The sequence below is a fragment of the Amblyomma americanum genome, chromosome 1 (genome assembly GCF_052857255.1).
Source record: "Amblyomma americanum isolate KBUSLIRL-KWMA chromosome 1, ASM5285725v1, whole genome shotgun sequence".
In the NCBI taxonomy this organism is placed as follows: domain Eukaryota; kingdom Metazoa; phylum Arthropoda; class Arachnida; order Ixodida; family Ixodidae; genus Amblyomma; species Amblyomma americanum.
The window spans coordinates 92,182,536-92,204,683 of NC_135497.1; the positions used below are offsets into that span (position 1 = coordinate 92,182,536).

General features: G+C 44.6%; 1 protein-coding gene across 2 annotated transcripts in view; it reads left to right on the forward strand.

Moving 5' to 3' along the window:
* Nucleotides 1-22,148, forward strand: part of LOC144113229 (MPN domain-containing protein-like) — a 37,247-nt gene that overhangs the window by 8,088 nt on the left and 7,011 nt on the right. The window contains exons 7-14 of one of the 2 annotated variants that reach the window (XM_077646201.1): nt 47-66; nt 345-432; nt 552-648; nt 1,446-1,518; nt 6,394-6,470; nt 6,588-6,783; nt 12,394-12,464; nt 21,734-21,823. In XM_077646201.1, coding sequence (XP_077502327.1) covers nt 47-66; nt 345-432; nt 552-648; nt 1,446-1,518; nt 6,394-6,470; nt 6,588-6,783; nt 12,394-12,464; nt 21,734-21,823 — 712 coding nt within the window. The remainder of the gene's footprint in view (nt 1-46; nt 67-344; nt 433-551; nt 649-1,445; nt 1,519-6,393; nt 6,471-6,587; nt 6,784-12,393; nt 12,465-21,733; nt 21,824-22,148) is intronic. The other variant, XM_077646202.1, reaches the window with a different exon arrangement.

Genomic DNA, 22,148 nt, shown 5'->3' on the forward strand with positions numbered 1-22,148 from the left:
CAAAAGAGAACAGTGCTAATGTTTTTTTTTTTTCTTGTTTCTGTAGGATCGTGATCAAGAAGCCTTGTAAGTTCTTGTACCACTATGTTATGCTTTTAAAAAAGAGTTACTATGTAATTTATGTATTAGTTTAGCAGTCTGGAAAGTTTATGGCAAAAGAGATCTGACAATACTGTATTTACGTAGCATTATTCAATGAGCACATGTTTATGTGGTTATATAAAAGAGCCATTCCCTTCGGCAAAAATGACATTGTTGATACACCATGCGTTCAACCATATCAGTGTCATAGATATTCATTGCATTGCACATTATTAACAAAATCTTTGTTGATTTGTTATTAGTGGCCTACCAGAATGCACCAGAGCAACCGGTGCCAAAGGAGACACTTATTCTAAGTCACGGAGCTCTTGGGACTCGCAATGTTGATTGGCAAGTTTTATTTCAAGCTTATGAGAATTGCACCACTGTTTTCTGTTTTTTTTTTCTTTCAAAATAGTTCCGTTAAGTGATAAATAAGCTCACTGCTGTTGCATTCTTTTTTTTTACAGTGATTTGAACACGCTGGTTATCTCCACACCATTTAGCGTTCTGGACAGGATTCAACCGTTCACTCTGACTATATCTACAAACTGCTTGCTGCTCATTGTTAGTATATTTTGCACTGTTTTACTAGTGGTGGTTATGAAAATGGTGGTGAAAGTTAAGGAATCCGCTGATGGCGAGGAGCCTTATGTGGTAGTGGTGTCAGTTTATTAATGCGAAATCGTTACTAGCCCCGTTAGGTGAAATTCCGTCGGTGACCGACGTTGTTGCGGTTGAGAGATGGTCCCAAAAAGGTGGCATCATCACGCAGTCTCCGTGCGAGGTTCACGCATTGTGCCGATAGTTGGCGCATGCGACTAGGTGCACAGGCGATCCCACTCTGGCTCCGACTCTTGGGGGGAAGGCACTGTCGGCACGGCCTCTCGTCTGTGCATCGCATTGCAATGCACTTGGCCTTGACTAGAGTCGCTGTGTGCAGCTCGAAGTTCAGAATGTGTGCCGGTCTTCGTGCACAACAAACCACGCAGACGAACCATCGCACACAAAGAACTTTAATGAAAGAAACTTGACCGTGCAAAAACTAATGCTTTCACATTCCCACGCGTAACCAGTCTTAAATACCTCTGTCGAATTTTTTTGCATAACACATTCTGGCTACATCTGTTTAGTGTCTGCATGTACCACTGACACTTTTTCCATAGGCTTATTAATTTTGGCAATTAATGGATTGTAAATTTTGGATGCATCATCATCAAAACATTTGAATCATGGGAGGTATTTTCTCCCTGAATTTAGTTTTTTTTTAATGTCATGCGTACCTTGTTTTTCATCTTGGGGACTAGGAGGCTGTTAATAGGTTCTGTTGCAAGTAGTGCTGAGTTTTCTGTCTTGCATGGCAGGACTTTCACTGTCACCTGACGGAGAGTGAAGTGGTTGGGTACCTTGGAGGAACATGGGACATCGCCGCACACAGTGAGTATTTTTCTGCAAATTTTTTTCTGGTGGCAGCCAGTTGTAGACACTTAAGTTGAAGCTGAACAGCTAGTTGCTGGTGTCGTTCAAAGCTTAGCAAATGTGAAAGTGAATCTGATTGGCTGAGAGGATAGGAAAAAGCTCATTAAAGGGACACTGAGGACATATTGAAGCTGTCTTGTGTAGATTGCTATGTTCCAATGTGAGAGAGTGTACTTTCACTGAAAACAGAACTCTTGTAAGGTGTAAAGAGTAAAAAAATTAAATGCAGGTGTCATCACCACATACCCTTTTTGCAAGCATACTATGGTGTGTCGTGACAGTTTCTTATGCGTTGATCTTTGAGGCTAGACTTTACCGCCATTCACTTTCAAATGGTAATCAGAGAGCCCTTTTCGGTCTTGATGTCTCAAGATTGGCAGGAAAAGTTTTAAATCCTATTTCTTCAGTAATAAATATCTTTTGCTGCCAGACAGACATCAGTATGGCCAGAAAGAGCTATAGAGTCTATTTTCACGGAGAGTTGTCCTTACTGTCTGTTAACTGTGAGGAAGTTATGAGAAGAGGAGCACTCCTGCCATTCAGTAAGGCTGCTAAGGTTTTTGGAGATGATGGTCTGCATCCGAGTTAACCAGTTGGAGGGGCCGTATTTTCAATTCACACGGCCCTGCAAACCTGACGTATCCGCTCTCACGCAGCAGGCGTGTTGGAGCACATCAAAAGGTTGGAATTAAGCAAAACCATAGTACAAATTTAAAATGGCTTTAAAATGAATTAAATATATACCCAGCCAACCAGACTTGAAATTACTTTGAATTAATCAAACATGGGAATTATCCAAGTTTGAATTATCACAAGTGTACTGTGTTGTAAATATTGTATAAAAAAGGCTTGATATACTGTCTAACCTCAGTACTACATAAAATATGACAGTCTTCAAGTAGGTTGATATACTGTTTTTCTGCTAGATATGTGTATGTAGCGTCATTTGTTCCACATGGTGCTGCTCTTTTTGTGGAAAACAGAAATGACGTTATGCCACAGAGGTGTTGGTGAGAATTGATAGAGGGGCCCCTAAACACCTTTTTGTTAATCAAAAAAATGTCTTCGAATTTGTTGAGTGCCTTGCAAATGATGTCATCCCTTGACAGTGTTTTTCTGAATGCCCAACAAGAGCTGGGCAATGAAACATACAGTATTGAGCTTTTTCCAATTCCCTCGAACTTGAAAGCTCCCCTTCATTTCTCTTCAGCTTATGCCTCATGAGCAATGCCTCCCTACCAAGGCCATGTTCGGTTGTAATTGCCAATGGTAACCAACTGTTGCGGTTATCTTGATGTACCCATTTGTACTGCATCAGTTGCTTGGCCCCTCCAACAGCCATCATGTGTCTGTTGGTTTTCATGGTGCACATGCAAGGTTGGGAAGCTAGGAAAATAGTTATGCAGCATACTGGTTGGTGCATAAAGCATGTGTACGATTCAGCAAGTTGGGGAAGACAACTATTGTTTTCTGTGAAATGTGCATCATTTTGAAAAAAATTAAGAAGCCCCCTGTTGCTGATTGCAACAAATTTGGTATGTTAATCTTATTACATTATAAAACTATTGTCTGATTAAGCAAATTTTTATGAGCGTAATACTGCTGTGCAGAGTTTATGTAGGTGTCTGGACAATTGAGCAGTAGCAGACATGTATGGGCACTCACCTGTTGACATCGTATTATAGCTACTTCCTGGTTGCATAAAATGGGGGTAAAAAAAGTGTAAAATTTGAAAATTAACTTTCATGGTGCTCCATCGTGTGCACTGCATGTTACGAGGGTAGTGTCATGCAGCCAAAATTTTTACAGCTGTGTATTCTTCCTGCTGAATATGTCAACTTGCCACATTGAAAGGGTGTTTCAGGGCCTCTTAATAAGCCATGAATGGATTTCTCCTACTAAATGTTAAAGAGAGGTGGGTAAAATTAAGACTAGCCATGCACATTATGGAGGAAAGACTCCTTACTTCCCCTCCTTTTTTGGAGCTAGCTTCTTTGCACATAGATGAGCCTGTTTGTGTGTGCAGAGAAGGTTTGTGCATTTGTTTGACTGCTGGGGTAGGTCAGCAAAACCATCATTGAACAAATATTCATGGTTTCATTGAAAAGGGAACGGAATGGCATGCATATACAGTAATCCCTCGTTATAACGAAATAGCTTTACTCAAAGTATCGTTTTATTCTAAATTTCTTCTGGTCCCGACCCAAACGCATGCATTTTAGGTCGCATTACGCGAAGCGCACGAAGAGCTTGACCCGCTTAGAGCGAAGTGGCAAGCAGAGGCATCGCCGCCGCGGCGGCGACCCTTTTGTGCATGCGGTGTCAAATTAATACCGCCGACGAATTAGTCTCAGGCAGGCACAGAACAGGCCACAAAAGTACCAAACCTATGACCGATGACCTGCCTAGTAACGAGTAAGCGAGTGCCGAGTGCCCCCAGCTGTTTACAGCGGATTCGAACGGAAGTGCGCCCTAACCGGTCGCAATCGCGTCGCTGGTGTCCCCCGTGATAAAATCCAAACGAAAATAAAATTTTCGTGACGCTTTGCGATGCCAGAAAACCGCAGTCTCTTGGATGCCGAAAAGTGGCCAAGAGACCGCGGGCAGACTTGCGATGTAGCATTCCATGGGGTGCGCTCGGTGAGCAAAATTTTACCGCTCTGAAGAACATTTCTGGCGCTGAAACATGCCAAAAAGCACAAAAGTGTCCCTCTGATTATGAGCCCATTCACGCTTGCGAGTAGCGAGCGAGGTGAGCTTTCGGCAACAAACTTAGCTGCTCCCTGGCTGTCATAGTCGTCGCTAAGCCTAACCGTTTCACATCGGCCAAAGCAGACGAAACTCTTGAAAGCGCACGAAAACATCATTCCTGAGAGTTTTCGCTTCAAACGAGAAGGCGACTCGCAGGTCGCGCTTGCAAGTGTGAACAACGGTGTTGTCGAGCTGCTGCCTGGTCGCACGCCCTTTGCCGTGTCCGACGCGGGGAGCTTCGTTAGAGGCGCATTTATAGACCGATGTGTTCAGCGCGCGGGCGCGCGTCGCTCGCAGTCAGTCGCGCTGCGCCGGCCAAGGCGCCACCCCCTCTATACTTCGATGCGCCCATATGGCGCGCGCCGCTTCGGAGCATGCGCAGAACGACCACCGCCTCCTCGCGCGCCCCACCGTCGACACGCAGGCAGTTTGAATTCCGTTCGCACCTTTTTCTGCGTCGCCTCATCCGTTTCGTTCCATCCACGGCATTGCGGCTACTATATGAAACATCGCTAGGGTGTTATCCACACGACAAACTTGCTCTCGTGTTACTAGTCCACCGCTTTCTACGAAAGCGCAGGCGCTCAATGTATGTGCGAAAGATCACTCTCTCCACGGGAACACCTCACCCGTGGAGAGACTGGTGCCTCGCCTTCTGTTGCCAAGCGTTCCCTTTGCCCTGGTGGTCTCTGAAATCCAGCCGTTTGGTGTCGTATACACAAGGGTGTTGTTTGATGGCTTCGATAAACCATTCCACAACGATATCCGGCACAATTTCAATATTTGGGCAGCTCGCGCCACTCACGCCGCTCGCACTGGCATCCGCCATTTTTCTCCGTGCGATGCATTGTGGGTCGACGCTGTCGGTGGCGCCGGCGCACAATTGGAGCAGGAGCCAAATCTGCGTCGAACTATAGATGGAGCTGTTTCACCAACGCAACGCAGCGTGCGTTACGTCGGACTATATTCGCGCCTTAACAAATCGGGAAGACGACTTCCGGTCATGCTTGATTCGCGCCATCTGACTAGACAAACGGTCTAAATGCATGGTAGGGTCATTGAATTTTGTTCCTAGACATCTGTCAACGGCGCGGACGCGACGCTGCGTGAACACTGACACTCGAACCTTAGAATTAGCACAGTTTCATCGACAACGGTGCGCCGAAAAACTCGCTGAAAAACTCAATTGCAAACTTCACAGCTGTACACATCGGGAAAAAAAACTGCCCAGTAATCATGCGAAGCCCCTATTGCAAAACCGTTTAGTTTTACACGATTGCGCTGCGTACCTACAATGAGCGGGCAATCGTTTTTTGAGCACAACAAACGCAACCTCAGACTCGAACCACGGCATTTCATGACACCTCCCCCCCATGAAAGTGGCCACTGCCTTCGCGATTCGAAATACCCCGAAGGTTGAATGCATGGGCGCGGAGACCGCAGCCTCGTGCAGTGCTTGGTCAGATTAGAGCAGGAGTTGCACGCACCCGGTAAGAACTTGAAACAGCCAAAGCTCTCCGCCTTTTTTGCACCTGAATAAAGTTTTGCTCCACTGAATACATTGTATTTTTGACTTCCTCGCCGTTGCGGCGCAATTAAAGCTCGACTGCTTTATATTTTCTCGGGTGGTCGTTTATATCGAATTACCGCTTATAACGAATTTTTTCGCCATCCCGCTGACTTCATTATAACGAGGGATTACTGTACAAATTATTGCAGCTACTTATTTTGTCAAATGCTTGAAAGCCATGGCATATGTTGTGAGTGGTTGAAATGTCACATCGCATGTTACATTGTTTTAATTGGCATGAGTGACTGTGTAGCAAGGAGTCTTGCTGCTGGTGTATCACTGTGTTGTGTATAAAGGTACCAATGTTCCGACCTGTAACTTATGACGAGGCGCCTGGCATGCTTTTCAAAATTTCCTGGCGATTTTCACTGCACACGCTGTCTCCATGCCATGCAGTAAGCATAGGTTTCTACTGTTATTGTTGTGATTTATTTTGGGCATGTTCTTGATCTTGAATTGGCGCTTCTCGTTTCCCAGCTGTGATTTTCTGCTATTTAATGTCATTCATGCAGACCTGTCCATACTCCAAGCATTCCCATGCAGAGGGAGACTCGGTGACAAGGAAGCTGCTCCAGCCATTGAAGAGGAGGTACCTTCAGTGCTTCTCACATTAACATTCAGTGGTTCTCTGGGCATTTCAGAGACCATCAGAGCTTGTGCTTTTAGAGCAGCAGTTGTGATCGCATCACTTTATGCTTGCTTTCAGATTCGTGAGTCATTGGAGCAACGCCACCTCACAGTAGTGGGTTGGTACCACAGCCACCCAAAGGCTCCTCCACAGCCAAGCTTGCGAGACTGCAACTGTCAGCTGGACTACCAAATCACCATGAAGGGCGAGAGTGACTCTTCGTACACACCCTGTGTTGGCCTCATATGCTGTAGGTGTACCTATGAAAACCAAGGTGCATTTTTTAGCATTCAGTTTTGGAATTGTGGAATTAGATGTGGGGAAAGAAGCCTTTGTGTGAGCAAATTTTGTGTTTATGTCAGTCTTACATGGAGTAGTTCCCTGCAAATTTATTTTAATTATGGGCTAAAATCTGCATTTCTGCAAGCCGTGAATGTTTTTGCATTGTGCTTTGTCAATGATGATGGCTTTTTCATCACAGTTTCAGTGCATCTAGTGGTGGGAATGCTGCGCCAGTTGCGCCAGCCTGCACTACTGGGATAAACCTTCCACATGCTGCTATAAAAGGGTGGTTTTTGATGAAACTGCACCAGTGCTGCACAGAAATACTGTTCCATCAGCCAAGAACCGCGAGGTGAATGTGAGAAGGCGGAGGAAAAAGCCTAATGTGCATAGGCATTACTTTTGTTTCTTCTCTCAATGCGTGACGAAAAAAAAGACCGATGGAGCTCTGCCTTGTCCTGTTTTGCTTTTTAGTTTTTTAGCACCTAAAGTTATTACACAATGTGTATGCTTTTTGAACATCTGCCTCAACGATGCTGCAAACATTATCTGAAACGAACACGAGTACACATACTAAAAAAAACATTGCTTTTCATAGGTGTAAATATTGCTAAATATTGGTCCCACTAGATTTATTGGGCTTGTGCAGCACCTTCAAGCATCCCATTGGGTGAATGTATTGCTGCGGGTAAGGTTTAAAGGGGCCATGACATGGTCGTTCTTCATATTGAAGTTTTGTGTTTTGTGCTTCAGTAACTAATACGAGAGCTTATGATTCAGTTTCTGAAATTTGGCTGCCCTGAATGCAATGTACATTCCAAAAAATGCGATCGAAATTGAGAACGGGGGAACTCCTCCCACCAGCAGCGACCGCCATATTGAATGCTCTCGTGACTTCACTAGGGCCTACACGGAGCAACGTCATCTGCTTTCGTTGCTGCAATGTGCGCAGTGAGGTCCCGATCACCCCTATACTTTCGCGGGCGATCGAAGTAGCAGTCGCCCCCAGAAATGAGTGACTGGTGCCGCAAAAGCGTTAATAACAGTAACGCAGTTATTCTTCGGTATAGGTAGGGTCCGGTCACACTAGGCCGATGCGGCGACGATCGGCGGTCGGCTGGCTGGACGGTATGCAAATGCCGTCACTGATACACCGGTCTGTCACGCTAGACCGACGACGATACCAGCACGACCCCATATCGCAGTAGTGTAAAAAGAGTGAACTTTGTGGGAACTGGCAGAGTGTGGTGGGTATATAACCTATAACTTATATAACCTATAAACTTAAGAACTTAACTTATTGGACCTGATCATGCTAGCCACGGCAACATACGCAATGTGCGTGCACCAGCAAAGATGTGCTTTCATTCGGTGCCTGCGCATAGAATCTATCGACGAGACAAGCGACGCGGGCAGAAAACGCCGCACGACAGTCGCTCGCCGCCGTCGCCTAGGCTTGTGCAGCCGAGTGAAAGCTTCACGCCCGGTGAATAGACAGCCCGAAAAACTGCGCCTGTGTACCTTATCCGTATCGAAAAAAGCGAAACGAGTGGCTGCATTTCATATCTTTACACTTCTTTGCTAATCAGCGGGGAATTCTTGCCAGATTCTTGAATTTCGGTCGACGGTGGACTGCCGGCCCCTTCCGTGACGAGGCCTAGCAAGTACGCAGGATTCGTGTGTACGGTTTCGGCGATTGTGGAGAGCGAATTCGCAAGTTTTGGCGCCTGAAAATAGCTGTCGAGCATAGTTTTGGCTACAGTGCCCTCAAAGCGACGACTGCCTACATCGCAGGGAGCGAGTATAATTAGGGGGAAGTGTCGATATGTGACCTGGTCTTCACAGCATGTGCTGAAGGCAGCCGGCAGGACCCGTCGGCGTCGACTGGTTGTTTTCATTAATTCAAGTAATGTCCGAACGTATTTTTAGCTAAAGCAATGTAAACTCAAATGTTGATATAAGAGAAAGCAGATACAATTACGCGGGAAGCACCGGTCCTACGCGAAGCATTTCCCAAGCAGGCGATATAGCATCAGCGGCACTTAATTATTGCAGTGTTATCATAGTGTGTAAATGAGTAAAACTACAATTTGGGAGCAATACTGCGTAATATTTAAGATAAGGAGAGCCCACCTTGCGTTTTATGCCACGCAAACGAGCAGTACTTTTGCACACAGCTATGTAAACAACCCCAGCGCAGGGCTGCAGTTGTCGTAATCGTGGCATTCCTGGGCCACAATGCGCACGCACAGTAAACGCTAAATGATGTGCTATTATTTTCAAGCACTCATTTAGACGGCGGTGACTATTCATCGCTGCGGGCAGTGAAAGCATTTGAGTCACATATGGTTTTGCAAGCGGTTTTTGTTCTTGCAAAAGGGTTCTGTGAGCCGAAGGGAATGTATGTTCGACTTACAAATGCACACATGCAGCGGGGAAGTCGTCTCATTTGGCACTTTTCCCTCCTCCTTTCGTGCTTCAAGGTTACTCTAGTGCCACCTTGTGATCATTTTTAATTATCGAGCCGATGAATAGAGGACAAGAAACTGGAAGCCAGCAAAACGCTGCGGCTTTCAGGGCGCACATTGGCGAAGGCATGCACGGCACGTGCCGCTTTTCACATATGGGAGCACTTGACTGCTCAAGAGAGACCACACTCTTAACATAAAGATAACATGTTTCTGGGCGTAAAAAATGAAACGGGCCCATCAATTTCTGTTTCCTCAACAATCGCAAAACGGGCGCCACGAGCAAGTCCGCTTTCCCAAGGATCACTCAGCTCGCGTACTAAGCTGAAGGCTTCCGAAAAGAAAACAGAAAATGCATTTTATTTCGATTAGCTAAAAAAAAGAAAACTTTTAGAGCGTCTACGGTGTGCATGCAAGCACCTCAACAGCGTGCAGCAGACGACGCGGGGCGGGTATGCCCCTGTGACGTCGGTGATCAGAGGTTGCCAGACCAGCAAGCAGTTTGCAGAAGAAACGGAATAAACTCATTTTAAAAATATTTATTGCACAGAATCAACTGAAACATGCGCGAATTGTAATTTTAACGTGTTGAGAATTAAATGCGATAAGCAGGGTATGCATGAAAATAGGCTGTCATGGCCCCTTTAATGCTCATTACAACTGATGGCTCGATTTCACGGGTTTCGGGCACCTCATGTTCATTGTAGCAGGCTCGTCACTTTTTGAGCTTTTGGTTTGTTTTTATATTAGAACCACGCTAATTTGAACTTTCAGGGCAGAAAATTGGTTCAATTAAATCAGAGTTCAAACTTAATTAAATCGCTCCTAATGATGGGGTTGTATTTTGTGGATTGGCATAGTGACTGCGCTGCGCATGCATGATCATGGGCTAGTGTTGTTGCTGGACGTCTTCCGCTATGCGAGCTTGAATCATAGTGCAAGTAAACCGTCTGAACCGAATCCCTTCAAAGCAAACACTTAGAAGATGAAGCAGTGCAGTGCGAGGCACGCACAGGGCAACACCGAGGACATGATCAATGGAATATTGCGGTGCTCTGACCATGCTTGCATGGCAGAACACTTCGTCGTGAGATGTGCAGTGTGTTGCAGTGCAAGAAATTGTCTGTGCTATGCCGTGAAATGGCGATAGTCACGCTCCTTCTGTAGCGTCATGATTCTAATGAAGCCAAGTGCCTGTGCTCATCCTGGAATGATCGTGGTGACTGGCGGCCTGTTTATTCACTGCAGATGTTCGTAACCGAGCTCCCTTATTTGGCGAGCGCTTGAGTGCGTTCCTGTTAGTAGTAGTGGTTTACTGAAATAAACACACAAAGAGAATATTGCTGGCCATGCTAATTGCTATCAAATATCTTAAGCCCTGGAGCTGCGGAAGCTGCTTTGAATTGAATTTTTACTTTCTGCAAAGCCTGCTCCAAAGTGCTCTTGGCCATTCCCACCACTGTGCATCTGATGCAGCTAGGAAAGGAAACTGGACACTACTTTCAAGTCTTAAACTGGACTTGTGAGGGGATTCGAAGTGTACTGGGTGTGTTATTTTTGCTACAAAGAGGCCGCCGCAATGTCTGAGTGATTATGGTGCACGGCTGCTGACCCGAAAGATGCGGGTTTGATCGCGGCGGTCGCATTTTGACGGAGGCGAAATGCTAGAGACCCGTGTACTGTGCAATGTCAGTGCACGTTAAAGAACACCAGGTGGTCCAAATTTCTGGAGCCCTTCACTACGGCGTCTCTCATAACCTGATTCGCTTTGGGACGTTAAACCCTTGTAAAACAAAACAAACATTTTTGCCACAAAGCTTCTATTGGTGATTTTCACAAAATGGACACCATGCTGCAGTGGCAGCACGAGCTGGTCTATGAAGGATTGACACATGCAGAACCCTTTTGTATGCTCTGTTGCTTTAGTGGTTTGCCAGCACATTCAGATTCAGATATTGTCAGGGTTTTGCTGTAAAATATAGTATTTTCGGAGCTTTGTTACATGAACACCCGAACAGTGCTGTAAGGGAAGGGAGGAAGGTGGGAGTGAAAGACGAAAGAGGTGACGTAGTGGAGGGCTCCGGAATAATTGCGACTGCCTGGGGATTTTTAACATGTGCTGACATCGCATAGCACACGTGGTGTTCTGTGCGATGTCGGTGCATGTTACACAGGAAGGTTTCCAGCTGTAGTGAGCCGCTTGCGGGACCATGACATCAAGCACCCAGCCTTTATTTCTAAGTTGATTTGCCCAATTTAAAACAGCTTATGTAAGTACTTGCTATTTGTTAATGATTATCACTGAGCACACGGGATTAGCGGCTGCATGTCAAGCGTGAAGGGTTTGGTACAATGCTGTTCCTATAATGGCAGACCTTATTATGGCACGTGTGCGTCATTTTATCGTGCTTTTGTTATCCATGAAGAGCAGAGGAGCGATTTTGATCTCATTCAGATTCATTTCATTTGGATTGTTTCTGCCCCTATTGTCTATGTCATTGTCACTGGAATCAGTAAACCGGACGGGTGGATGGTGTGAATAGAATAGAATCTGACTAAAAGAATTACATCATTACATGCATTTCATCCACTACTTTCAAATAAGCTGAAAACACAAGGTCCGGTTAACTGTCCCAAGAAACAGAGCACCGAAAAAGGCGACCTCATTGTTCTAATACGGTACTGGCTAATCCTCTTTCATTAAAACCTTTGGAAACCACTGTTCAGAATGCATAAAGTGTATTGACTACATGGAAGGAAAGCGAGAACATTGGAGAATATTGTACCAAAAATTCGCTGAAGCAAGCAGTTCTGGACTTCTGAAATTTCGTGTAAATGCAGTCTATATTTATGCAAAACACATTTAGCGCGAAGTATGGTTTACACCTGAGGTGGTCACCAAAATAGTCGCATATGCCTGAGGACCTCATCTTGAACGGGACTGTAGACCGCCAAAACAACTCACTTTTTGTTCATAGGAGAAAGTAGTGTGGATGTCCATTTTGGACCATTGGCAATTTATTACCTGAACCAGAAAAGTAGCTTGTGAGAAATGACAATGTTCAAAGCAGGATAACATAAGTTATCAATGAGTACATTGGCAGCAGCTGATAAGTTTTTGTTCTTTATTTCAGCTCCGTATGTGAAAGATGAGTCCTGTGTAGATGCAAAGTACCTGGCCTACTGGGTCATGCCTCCACCAGACGTAAGTTGACATCACGTGTGTTAATAAGCTTCTAAAATGGTTGACAAAAAAAATGAAACTGGTAATTGGCTTTCAGAGCACTCTTGAGGTGAATTACAGGTAACTGGGATACCTATCTAGTGCTACTGACAGGTAGGGTATCTGACATGAGCTCCCGTGCCTGGCATTTACATCTTACTGTTGTCTTATTCTTGTAAATCCTTTCCTGTGATGACGGTAACGAGGGCAGAACTTGAGGTTTTTGCCGGAATTTATATTTTAAATTTGCAAACATAGTCGGGGCAGAGCTGAAGACAGTGCTGTGCTGTATTCAAACTTCATAGCTCTCCATGCAGTCCTGCTGCACTGCCTGGAGTAGATATATGCTTTACGAGTACTTTACGAGTAGGGCTGAGTGCAGTGTAGCAAGTTATATATGCTGAAAGAAACTCCAAATGTCAAAATTTTTTTCCTCTTGCAACTATTCATCATTTCTTGCATGGTTTAATTCTGCTTTTTTTCTTATTTCATAAAATGTTTTAAAAGGGCAGACTGCCACTGTGCTGACAATGACACTGCAACCCACAAAAAATCTGTCGCAGGTAGCACTGGTCTCATATTTTTTTTAACCACTTTGGTGCTTTTAATTTTAGTTTTAATGAAACCAGTGCATCTCAGTTAATGTCACATTCATTAATGCCACTGCCTGCCGCCTACGTGGTAATAGCTGTGGGCAGTCGCCGCCGTGTCTGTAATGTCAGGGTTTGCAGACACCGACTGCCATGAGATAGCGACATTCCTATATCAAAAAATTAATTTTTAAATTGTTGTACCGTGTTTCCCAGCCCCATAGCCAAGTATACGTTAATTTGGGCAAGAATCTTTTGATTGGTACAAGGAAAATGTGGTCGATAAAAGTCAGTAGACTGTCTCTAGGTTTGGCAAAGGTCAGCTTGGCAGATGTTGCAAGGTTTTATTTACATGTTGCGATATTGTGTTAACATTATACTCTTCTCACATGGGCAGTCTCGGTGTTTATCGAGCCAATGACAAGCGAAGTAACTTGGGGATTGACTGCTGCCACGTGATTTTCAACGGCAGTTGAACTCGATGGGGGCTTGCAAACCATCACAGAAATTTTAAAGGCCATTAAGGGAACCATCAAACTACACATTGGGGGGAAATGGGGTATAAAGCTGTGAATATTTAAATATTTTTTTCTTCTAAATATTAATCATGGCACATGTCCTTTCATTCACAAATTCATTTCCAACCTCGGCTCAAAATGGAAGTTCCATACCTTGTAACAAACTTTCATCTTTTTTGTTGGGTGCCATGTCGTGGTGCTTTCAACTTTGTGTGGTTTTTTTATGACCAACAAGGAGGAGCGTCGTACTAGTACTGTAACTCCAGCAGTGTAAACATACAAAGGCACTGATTTGGCAGCAGCTTTACCAGAAAAAAACGCACACTTCTGAAACAAAGTGGGCAACGTTGTCAGACACTGACACATTGTCATAGTCTGTAGATGATGTGAACCTGTGATGTGTTTGAATAGCTCTTTCCATGCAACTTTCGAACAGAAATAGTACTTGCTTCAATAAGTATTATTTAATTTACTTGCCTCTTCACACCATGCTTTTCTCTATTTTTTCCCAATGTAATATGCTGCATTCGCTGTGATTGATTAATACCATCTGGCAAGCCAAATGCACATTTCTCACTGAACATTGGTCACTGAGATACACGTCACACAGATTTTGGATGACCATTGCAGCATGAAATTTTAGGAGTCTGCTAAGGTCGAGCTATGTGAACGTAAGCAAGCATCCCTTATAGCCTCTAGGTCTAGTTGATTTGGCTACACTTTCTGCAGCAGTTCCGGCGGTGCAGCACTCTCGCACTCGTTCTGTCAGTACAACTAGCACCACCTGCACTGCGGCCCTCTATTTGACTTCATGCTGCAGGAGTTCTTCTGCACTTCTGCACTAGTCTCCCGGTGCGTTCTATTCTCGTGCAAGTAGTGCAAAGTGCTTGGCGCACTTCGTAGCAAATAGGTCCATGGCCATGCTTGTTTTAGTGACCGTTGTTGAGAGGGCCACATACCTGTGCTAGACACGGCATCTGCACCGTGCTCTAGCCAAACAGTTTAAATGACACTGCGTGCATGTGTTGCGTGTGTGCGTGTATGTACATGCGTACGTATGCCCGTGTAAGCAACTGGCTGGCAGGCGCACTGCATATGGGTTCTTTCCTTTCTGACCAGCCTTGCATGTTGCTTTACAGCATTTCTTTTCTGTGCACAAATGGTTTGGTTTGGTTTGGTTTATGGGGGTTTAACATCCCAAAGCGACTCAGGCTATGAGACACGCCGTAGTGAAGGGCTCCGGAAATTTCAACCACCTGAGGTTCTTTAACGTGCACTGACATCGCACAGTACACGGGCCTCTAGAATTTCGCCTCCATCGAAATTCGACCGCCGCGGCCGGGATCGAACCCACGTCTTTCGGGTCAGCAGTCGAGCGCCATAACCACTGAGCCACCGTGGCGGCTTTTTGTGCAGAAATATCATTACATGCAGCACGGCAGAGCGTTTGTCTGAGAGACGGAAGGTGAGATGTTTAATATGTGGGTGATCGTAATGTTTGTGATGACTTGCTGGAACATCAAACATCATCCGCACCTCTGCTTACATATATAATAGGGTGGGGCGAAATAAAAGAATGGAAAATAATAACCTCCGCTTACATAGATTATATTCGGACTGAAAAAATAAACAAGAAAAATGTGTCCCAGCCTGCACCACTAAGTATAACAGGCTTACAGTAGCGACTGGCTTTAAGGTCGCCAGTTGGCTTAAACCTTGACGTGCCAGTCTCTCTGGTAGTCACTCTGCCGACACCTTCCGCCAACAGTGAACATGAGTTATGGAGTTCAAATAAGTCCAAGTTACAGGCAACTCTTTTCGGCTGACAACCGCAGACACTTTTTGAAGAGAATGGCGACAGCCTGCACCACGCGTGCAAATTGTTAAAGGTCATCTCGAGCGACAATCTGAATGACCTCTTGATTCAAACTCTGGCAAGTATTTCGTTGGTTGCCCCTTCAAAGTATCCGTTGTCTCGATGATGGTCGACCCGCGCCACTTTGCCCAGCGGAATGGAAAGGGCAGTGTCAAATTTGATGTCACTTTTGGCTGCTCCACAAGATGCGCCACTTGGAACAAATGCACAGCATTCAATACAACTAGCAATGCCCCGCGCATATATGTCAAACCACGCAGCAAACACCAACACATGGTTGCAGCAGATGAACGTTTCTGCACTTCTGCACTCGATTTGGCCACTGCGCTGAGAGCACTAGTGTTAGGCTAGACTCGGGCCACAAGAAGTGGCACTGCACTGGCATGGCTCTTTGTGAGCTAGTGCAGAAAGTGCAGCCAAATCGAGGAGACCTCATGTGTCGCTTCTGGAGGTTAAACCCCACAATTCAATCCACAAGCTTTCAGAAAAAAAGTTTTTTTTATCATATACACAGCACAGAAAAAGTAAGGATCAGGATAACATGAAATTGGAAACATATTGAACAAAGCTGCTTTTATTTCTTTGTGACCAGGTAAGGTACATCACAGACAACAGCAAATTGTTCAATACGAGACATAAAACATGTTAAACACAACCTAATGGCTGCCGTTTGTACGCATTTCTACAAAATGTAGACATAACATGCAGATTAAAAAACATAAGAAAACAGTGCATTGACATAGGACATGTGTTTTGATTAGGGTGTCCACTTACTCAAACTTCACTTGCTTCTTACAAGCTCTGTCTTTGCCTGGAGTTTCTTGGAGGAATGCTTCCTTTGTGAGCACCATCACCATTGGCACTGTTATAGAAACAGTCTACTGTTGGAAGTGAGTGTAAAAATATTGGCATATTTGTGTAGGTGTTTCCCTAAGGTGTCAATATTTACTAGAGCAGAACTCAAGGTTTTTGCAGGCAGCGATTTTTTTAATTCCTGAAGAAAATCGGGCCAGAATCAACAGTGGTGTTATGCTGTGTCCTAACTTCTTCGCTCTGCTTGCAGTTGAGCTGTGTTGCCATGAACACTACATTGCCGTGAACACTATATTGCCATGAATACTACATTGCCATGAATACTACAGTTTATACATAGGACTGGGCACAGTACAGAGGATTATTTTTATGGATTTCTTCCGGCGAAAACATTGTTAATCTTGCAAGTAGTCACCATTTCTTCAAGTTTAACCTTGCTTTTTCATCCTTACTTAAGCTATTGAGCTTAACGAAGGCTTCAGTTCTGGCAGTCTTCAAGCCATAGGTAGCATAAGAAGGTTCTCACACAATCTCCGCCCTCACCGTTCGATCACGTTCCATATAACACTGGTGCTAATACTAGACGTACTACGTCCACCACAATGGACAAACATGGCACTGGTTAACGCTGTCAAGGCTAGGTTACATGCAACGTAAATAGTACCCTCGAAAGTAGAAGATCGGACGGCCGCTGCCATAGCTCAGTTGGTAGAGCACTGGGCGCAAAATTCGGAGGTCATGGGTTCAGATCCTACCAGCAGCATGTGGTTGTTTTTTCTTTTACTTCATAATCAGTTATTAGGCATGTGTGAATAGTAGTTGTATGGTTTGCAACTAATAGTGATTGTTTTAGAATAATTTCGAAGCGAATATTTCAAATACTACTTCTGGCACACAAACAGGGTTGAACAGTACAATAGGCATTTTTAAAATCGCGCATTTTTCGAGTACACAAGGTCATTACTTGAAAAAACTTAAGAGTACATTGAAGCTTTGCCACACTCATTGAATCTGTGATTGAAGCTGTGTCGACTTACTGCGAAAATGGCCATCGGTAATTGAAGGAGCTGACCTACATGCGGTGCTGACGTATCTGTGGTGTGTGAGACCTATATGTGGGTCCTCCAGCTGCTGCTTTTAATTGTGACTGCATCACTGCGCAGCTGTTGCTCTTAAGTGGTGACTACATCACACCTGCTATAGTCGGATACAACTTAAAGGGGCTGCGAAACACTGCTTGAACGGATGCCGGCTATACATCAAATGGATTCTCTATGTCACACAGATGCTGACTCAAAAAGAATTACAGGAATCGATGCATAGGAAGAGGAGTTATTTAATAAAGAAATTTAAAAATACAAGCAAACAAAATGCTGCCCTAACTCTATTTTCACGCGGCTTCCCATTCCCATTTCACTCTCCCAGTGACGACACAGCGCGGGACCAATCAAACCAGCCTATCTGAGCACGTCGCGGAAGTTTGCACACCGTGGTTGTAACTCGCTGTAACTCATTCTTGCCAAGGTTGGGAGCGCCGTTTTCATGGTTACAACAACCACGTGAACGCCCAGCTGACCCAGCAGTGCTTCATATCGTCACGTCGACGGCGCAGAAGAGAACTCTGATCAGCGACGTTCCCTGACTTATGGATCCGAACTGGATCCGAACTTGAGCGCGAGATACCGTGACGGAGTGACGGCCTTCGGAAGATACTTGATACATTTAGCATAGCGCATACCGCTACTGCTTACCGCCTACCATGGCACGCCACTAGAATGCGCTGATTGGTCACGGCGAGCAAGGTGCACGCGCTATTGATGGGAACGGGGCGCCATATGGCACCGCCACTCGGTGATCCTCCACAAGCTGACGATGCGCACTGCTAAATGTGAAACGAATGGCTTTTTTCTTTGCATCTGTCCTTGTGACCGAAATGAACGCTTGTAGAGTGCAATTTCTCGATCGGATCGATTCGGATCGGGCAAAGCCGTTCTCGGATACATAGGGAGTAGCCATAAGTGCTGTGTGCTAGGTCGTAGGATGTGTACAGAGAGGCGCAAAGTCCTTTGAAGCAAAAAAATAGCCAGAGCCTCTGGTGGTATATTTTTATTTTACTTGCTTTACAGCACTTTTATCTACAGCAAACAAGTTGGTTTTGTTGTAATATCAAACGCAAAAGCTTGACAAAGTGTATCTCTATCTATTAACACAATTTGCAGTATATATACTGTTTGTCCAACCATCAAGCTCCCGCCAAGTGATGTCATATCAACTGCCACTGTATGGTGACATCGTCAGCGCCATGAATTTGTTTTTGCGAGCTAATTAACATATTAGAAACCGGAGTATACGCGGTACGATTGATGCTAATAGCATCACTATAACACATTCTATACAGCCAACAGGCAAAACAATCCACTGATCATATGTTTCGGGGCCCTTTTAAGTCTGCATTGAAGCTCTGCCCACATTAAGGACCGCCGCACAGAATTCCTCCACGACAGAAAAGTAGTCTGTTTATGAAACTTCTCTTGTTCCCTAAACAAGAAGCTAATCACATGAATAAAAAAATATTATAAGCTCTAGAATTTGGATACCTGGCTTGTTTAATAATGTCAAACATTAAAAAGCTGATTTTGTTTGCTGTTGTGATTAGCTAGAGGAGTAATACAGGACGCTGTGGACCGTGGCCCAGTGTTATCAAGTGCTGTTTGTTTTGTTTTTTAAGTTGTATGTATCCTACTATAAGTTGTATCCCCTTCACGCTCGCGCCGTCGCTCCTGTTTAGCAAATTTCACTCAGAGGAGGGCGGCAGCGGCAGTCAGTTCAGACTTGTTCCGCGGGAGTCGAGGGAGGTGTGTGTCCTCCAGTCGGAGAGATTTAACATAGCGCGATCCGCTTCCGCAGGGAGCCAATGCACATGCACAGGTTGCCCTGAGGACAGGGCGCCAGCTAGCTATTTGCACGCTCGCCCAGTCGAGACCAATCAGCGTGTGCACACTGGCGGCGCGTGGAAGCAGATCACGCTATGCTAAATCTGTTATTTGATGCACGTGGCTGTGCCGGTTACGGTGCATGCACACCGCGAGCAGCGCAGCCGCAGACACCTGGCAAGTACAGATCTGAGCGCCATGCTTCGCCTCCTCACGCCTGTTGCGGGAACATGCGCAGACCGGCTCCGGCATACGCGCAGGCACGTGGCATGGAGCCAGGGTTCTGGTTTCGCGTGTGCAACAGTGCCATACCGGAGGAAGTATGCTGAACCGAAACCACCACCTGCAGCAAGAGTTCCAGAAATGTTATTCGCTCGAGACGAATACTTCGAGATTTCGAATACCAAACATTCAGATCAAATCAAATATTGAATACTTTACTGTTCAACTGAATATCCAAAATTATTGAATATTCACTTATGCCTATCTGTTATCTTTTAACAGTAAATAATTACACTATTATTTCCCACTGATCAACACCACAAATTTTTTAAAAAGTTAGAAACACCCCCTATGCTCCTTGGTTGTGGTGACTGTTGGCTTCCTTCATATCCTTCTATACTCTGTTTGATACATCAGGTGCATCTCTTGTTTGCGCTGCCTACATCCGCTATTAAAGTAGTGCGTTCCTTGCGATAAGCGAAAAATAATAAATTCTTTGCATACTGGCTTATTACATGATAGTGTTATCTCGAGCTTGATGAAGTGTGGTCTTACTGCTGCCGACACGCTGTCGTCTTCTCATGCCTTTGTACACTTGGCCACAAAATGAGCGGAGAGTAACACGTCTGCCTTTACTTTTTCATGTGAACTAGTACTTCCATACTGTTCAGAGCGTTGCACCTGATGTATGAAACACAGTGTAGTGTGCCCTGGCAGTGCACTGTTTTCACTTTCATGTTCTTAAGGTGAAGGCACTGAACCTGCATAGTAGACGTGAAAACAGTCTAAGCTGTTTTTTATTTATTCACTGATACCTGCAGCGCTGTGAAGGCATTGTAGCAGGGGGGGGGGGGGAGTAAAAAGCAATAAAACACAACGAAGTGCCTTAGTCAGATGATGATATATTTGAACATGTGGAACATCGTAGTATACTAGAGAAAAAAAAAGAAAACATGCGTGCACTGACGTACATTGGTTGAGCCAATATTAAGATAAAATCAATTTAGGCAGAAATGATTAAAACGCTGCCACAGATGCGCAGTCGACCACATTTTTTGGTAGTTTGTTCCACACTGATATGACATGACGAAAGAAAGAGTTCTGATAAGCGTTAGTTCTACATCTGATTTCACGCACCCTAAAAACATGATCAGAGCGTGGGGATAGAAAATGTGGCAGCTGCATATACAGAGCTTTATCAATCCCGGTTTCGCTGAAATAGATGCGGTAAAACATTTCTACTTTTCTGCGCAGGCGCCTACTGCCGAGTAGTCCCTAACCAAAAAAAAAATATTCTTTTGCTGCTGAAACGCTGTATCGAAAATTGTAACCATTGGCAACAAAGCGGGCTGCCCGGTTCTGTACGCATTCTAAAGCATTAGGAAATATGACCAAGCATGGATCTCGCACCACGCTGGCATATTCAAGAATGAGTCTGACGTGTGTGAGGTACAGCGGTTCTTATATATTTACTGGGGCTTTATAAAAAATTTCACTGGATTAAATTCAACATTCTTGGTGGTTTGCCTATTATATATTCAGCATGGGTTTTCCATGTCAAGTCCTTTCTGAAATACACACCAAGGTACTTAAGTTTGGCAAGTGGAATTTAAACAGTACATGGAGTTTATTTTATTGCCTTACTTTTAGGCATAAAAGAAATATGGTATTTCCATTTCTTTCATTCAGGGTCATTTTTCACCTGATGCATCATTGCTGGATGCAGTCTAGATTGTTTTGTAGAGCGCGAACATCATTTTCACTAAAAATGGGACTGTACACAATGCAGTCATCTGTATACAAGTGGATTTTGCATGAAATATTTTTAATAATATAATTAATATAAATAAAATTAACAGAGGCCCTAAAACAGACCCCTTAAATGAATTCTTAAATTCTTCCATTCTTAAATAAAAACTGACCATTTTAGTGTTTGCTTAGCAAGAAAATTCTCTTCCACTTAGAACAGAGGTGCTGAGAATAATAAATTTCTTTTTTACAGCGGCTTACATGCTGGCCAAAAACTAGCAAGGGATGTAGGTTCAAAACAAACAAAAGGTGCAGTACACACAATGCTAAGGAAAGAAATTTTGGGGGTAACTGTGTATTTACTGGTTGCACAACACATCGGTGGGAACTGTGTGCAGAATGTTCAGCCATAGCTAGAGGTCTTCAAAATAATGTGTGAAATGCTTGGACTGTTATGAATAAAATAGGGAAGCATTTTAAACACTGCTGTTTGCTGCAGTCAATAGCGCTGCATTTTGTTCTTGCTCATATTGCACTTCTTTGGTTACAGCACAGGCCAAATGAATATGGTAGGCCGATGCAGATGATGTACAATGTTGCTCAAGACTCCTTCCTGACTCAAGATCTGTTAATGGAAATGGTAAGCTGTGTGATGTCATCTCAATGGAACACAAGTTGACATTTGTTCACCGGATAGTTGGACCTCTGCTGTTTAGTGTTTTAGCAGCTTGCTCTTGCTGTGCTACTGATTAGTGATTTATGCTACTGGTTAAGGGGGGGGAGTCTAGTGCGACGCAGTGCGACGGTCCAGGTGTTCGAGTCCAGGGAGGACAGACAGCCGGGGAGTACGGCAGCCTTGTGATGCCGTCCCACAGCAGTGGCCGCAAGCTCCAGTGCAGCAGGGCGGGGCAAAAAATGTCGGAAGGCTGAAGCACTGAAGCAGTCGACCAAGTCGGAGAGGACCC